Genomic DNA, 3,369 nt, shown 5'->3' on the forward strand with positions numbered 1-3,369 from the left:
CTAATACCGATTGTAAAAACCCTAATTAATGGTTAATGGAGCAAGCAAGGTCACATATGTATCACAAGCTCATAGGATAAAAACGTATCCAAATTTTTTAAGGATTCGTTTGTTTCTTTAACAACCTTCGTTCATGCATCAACTACAATCAAATAAGAGGACCAAGAACAAAAACAGACGTACGAGAAAAATGTTTTTTTAAAAAAATGATCATAGATCAAAGAACGAAAATGATATAGACAGAGATAGGGAACAAGGACCTTGACGAAAGCCCATGGCAGGACCAAAGAGTTGTCTAATCTGAGGGTAACAAGACAGAATCTGACGTCTCCTCGAAGCGTGAGGCTCATCAGTGTAAGACCAAAAGAAATCTGTAGCCATGACTCCTTCTCTTTCTCCGTCTTCTTCCTTTGATGATACCTTCTCACGTCCTCCTTTCCCCATTATGGTTTATTCCTTTGTTCGTCTCTCCCGTCGTATTTTTCTTTTTGTTTTTTTTTTTTTACGGTACGGGAGAGAATTAGAGAGAGAGAAAGAGAAAGTGAAACGAGAGAGAAAAGTTAATTAGTTTTGAAGAATGGTTGTAGAGAGATTTTCAGTGGAATAATTTGCGGGCTTTTCTTAACTATAATCAGTCATTTTTATCCTTTCAATTTTTAAATGCTTTTTGATTTTATTTTTTTGAATTTTGGTTTTCCGTCTATAATTGGATGGGGCGTTTTGTAACTTATTTGAAGTTTGTTTCTTTAGATGTTTATCATAATGCTTTAATTGAAGTATTGTTTCATCCGTACAGTCTCAAAAAAATGTGCGGATCACGTAAAATAATGTCATGCGTTTGCCTCTTCCTTTGTATGTGTCGTCGATTGTAATTTTGTAAGGGAAATGAGTTTGTACAAACGAACGTAGGAGAATCTAAAGCACTGAGGATTCATGCTCAAATAGTCAAATGAGCTTAATTATGAAAGAAATATAAAACTGATTTAAATGAGGAATCGTCGTAAAAGCTTGATATAAAATCAGTTTTAATCTTCGTAAGGAGATTTATTGTTGCAAAGAAACTAAATGAGGAATGACTAATTGAAGAACACCAAGCTTAGTAAATCTTTGATTGAAAAAGATTAAGAAAGAGAGTTGGTTTAAGTGACGATTCCCTAGGTTATCTTACATTGATGTAACTACTATGACTATGAAATATGAGTTGATATAAAGATTGGTGCAACAACTACTATCCAATTGTTTACAAGTAGAGACTCATAAATTTTGTTTTAGAACATCACTATATACCAAGACCTGTTTCAGCACACAGTCTTGAATCTTGCAGAATCTTGCAGACCCTCTTGCTTTTAATTCCATTAAAGACTTCCATATTGAACAGTGGTAAGATCATACTGTCCAGGGATAAGGATTAGGAGTAACAGAATAAACTTGCAGAAGCGTGTCGATAGCATCAACAATAAGGTAAAATTTGTGATGTCTTGCTTAGTGGCTTGGCTCACACACTTTGCTCCTTAAAATTACTGAATTTCTGGTTATCCAATCAAAACCGGTATACGTAATGGATGGGAAGTTCATTTGCCCGTCTATACAACACGGACCCACGTGCCACCACACATGGGGCAGCAGTAAACCCAACGGCTGGTCCACCAGGTTTCTCGTTCATTCGGATTTGACTGCTTCGAAGCACCCGGTGAAGCAAATGCAGATGTCTGCCTTAGACATCTTATACACTGCNGAATTTCTGGTTATCCAATCAAAACCGGTATACGTAGTGGATGGGAAGTTCATTTGCCCGTCTATACAACACGGACCCACGTGCCACCACACATGGGGCAGCAGTAAACCCAACGGCTGGTCCACCAGGTTTCTCGTTCATTCGGATTTGACTGCTTCGAAGCACCCGGTGAAGCAAATGCAGATGTCTGCCTTAGACATCTTATACACTGCAATAAGAACGACAATCATGTTACTAAAGTGTGAGTCGTGTGACAAAAGAATTTTTCTCACATTACAACTGTAAAGAAATGTTCAGGGAAATATATGGGAGTAACCTTGTACCAAACTCCATCAAGACCAGTTTTCCATGTCGCGGTGACAACATCCCTACGAGAACCCATGATTCCAAGATATGCACCCAAACCCACAGAAGTGTTTGAACCAAAAGCTGCATCTCTTTCAGACATCCTGCGTTTTCTTGGCCAAAGACTATGGACTCTGTTGTATCCCTCAGATACTTCGGAAAAGCTTGTATCAGGCAGATCTAAGGTACTCAGCTTCGAAGCATCGTCGGTTGGGACCATATCGTCGGGCCCTGATCCAGGGCCACCAAACAAATTTCTCCTATGCCATTCTTCGGAAGGCGGATGAAGCTCTAATTCTCGAAGTAGAAGACCAGCAGCATCAGCTCCTCTTGGGCGAGGCATGTTCTGTTTTTACAGCAAATTATCTTATGAGAAACCAGAAATAGATATCTAAAAATTATATTTCATCTCGTAGTTGACCAAATAGCACTAACAAGAAGAAACATAGCTTCAATATTGTTGCTGTAAAACACAGAATACCTGCATATGTGGTCCAAGAGCTGCTTCTACCACCTCGGGCAACACAGTGTAATTTCCATCAATATAATGCAGTCGAACTTGGATGTTTCCACTACCTACCTGAGAGCCAGGTAAGGGATGCGCAAGACCAGATGTTCGCTTGCAGAGATCCATTAGTATATGGAAAAGAACTCTCACCTAGAAGTTCAGAAGTATACCTTGTCATTACCCATATTGTACCATTAACATGGCAATGTTTTCATCGTTTCAAAATCTACGAAGACTATCATATTCACTCAGTTTAAATCTCCACCAAACTAACGAGGGTTCCCATTATCTTACCCATACTGATCAGATTAAGCCACTACTCTTAAGTAAAAAACAAAATGGTTCCACGGATAATTGTATAAGAGTAAAGAGGACACAGGAATACAGGTGCCAACCTCCTCAAAAGTATATCCTTGACCGGCATTCCCAGAACCCATCTTTGTTGTACGAGCAGAATTTTCGTCAATCCCTTTCACTCCAGCACCCAACTGGGAACCCCGGAATCCTTGGGCTTCCTCTATCCTGTTCAAGGCCGGAGTTGGTTTAGCAGAGTTGACCTCTTCCAACTTGCTGGTAGCACCCGTTTGAAGTTTTTGTGAACTAACATCAGCATTTCGCTGGGGAAATCGTGACAACCGCTGGAAATAACAGAAGAGCAACAGCTGGCATAACCGATGAAGGAAATGACAGTCCCCAATGAGTCGAACAGCAGGCGTTCCTGGAAATGTTCCTGTATTGATGCTTATTGGCATGAAGGTAGCTGAACCACTGATTGGATTTG

General features: G+C 39.8%; 1 protein-coding gene across 2 annotated transcripts in view; it reads right to left on the reverse strand.

Annotated features, from left to right (window-relative positions):
* The window catches only part of LOC104716336 (mediator of RNA polymerase II transcription subunit 16), a 10,748-nt gene continuing 9,120 nt past the window's right edge, over window positions 1,742-3,369 (reverse strand). For both annotated transcript variants that reach the window (XM_010433725.1, XM_019233801.1), the window contains exons 14-16: window positions 2,562-2,738; window positions 2,052-2,426; window positions 1,742-1,943 (exon numbers count right to left, since the gene is read on the reverse strand). In XM_010433725.1, the coding sequence (XP_010432027.1) occupies window positions 1,797-1,943; window positions 2,052-2,426; window positions 2,562-2,738 (699 nt within the window). In that variant the 3' untranslated portion in view covers window positions 1,742-1,796. The remainder of the gene's footprint in view (window positions 1,944-2,051; window positions 2,427-2,561; window positions 2,739-3,369) is intronic.

The sequence above is a fragment of the Camelina sativa genome, chromosome 2 (assembly GCF_000633955.1).
Source record: "Camelina sativa cultivar DH55 chromosome 2, Cs, whole genome shotgun sequence".
NCBI lineage: Eukaryota > Viridiplantae > Streptophyta > Magnoliopsida > Brassicales > Brassicaceae > Camelina > Camelina sativa.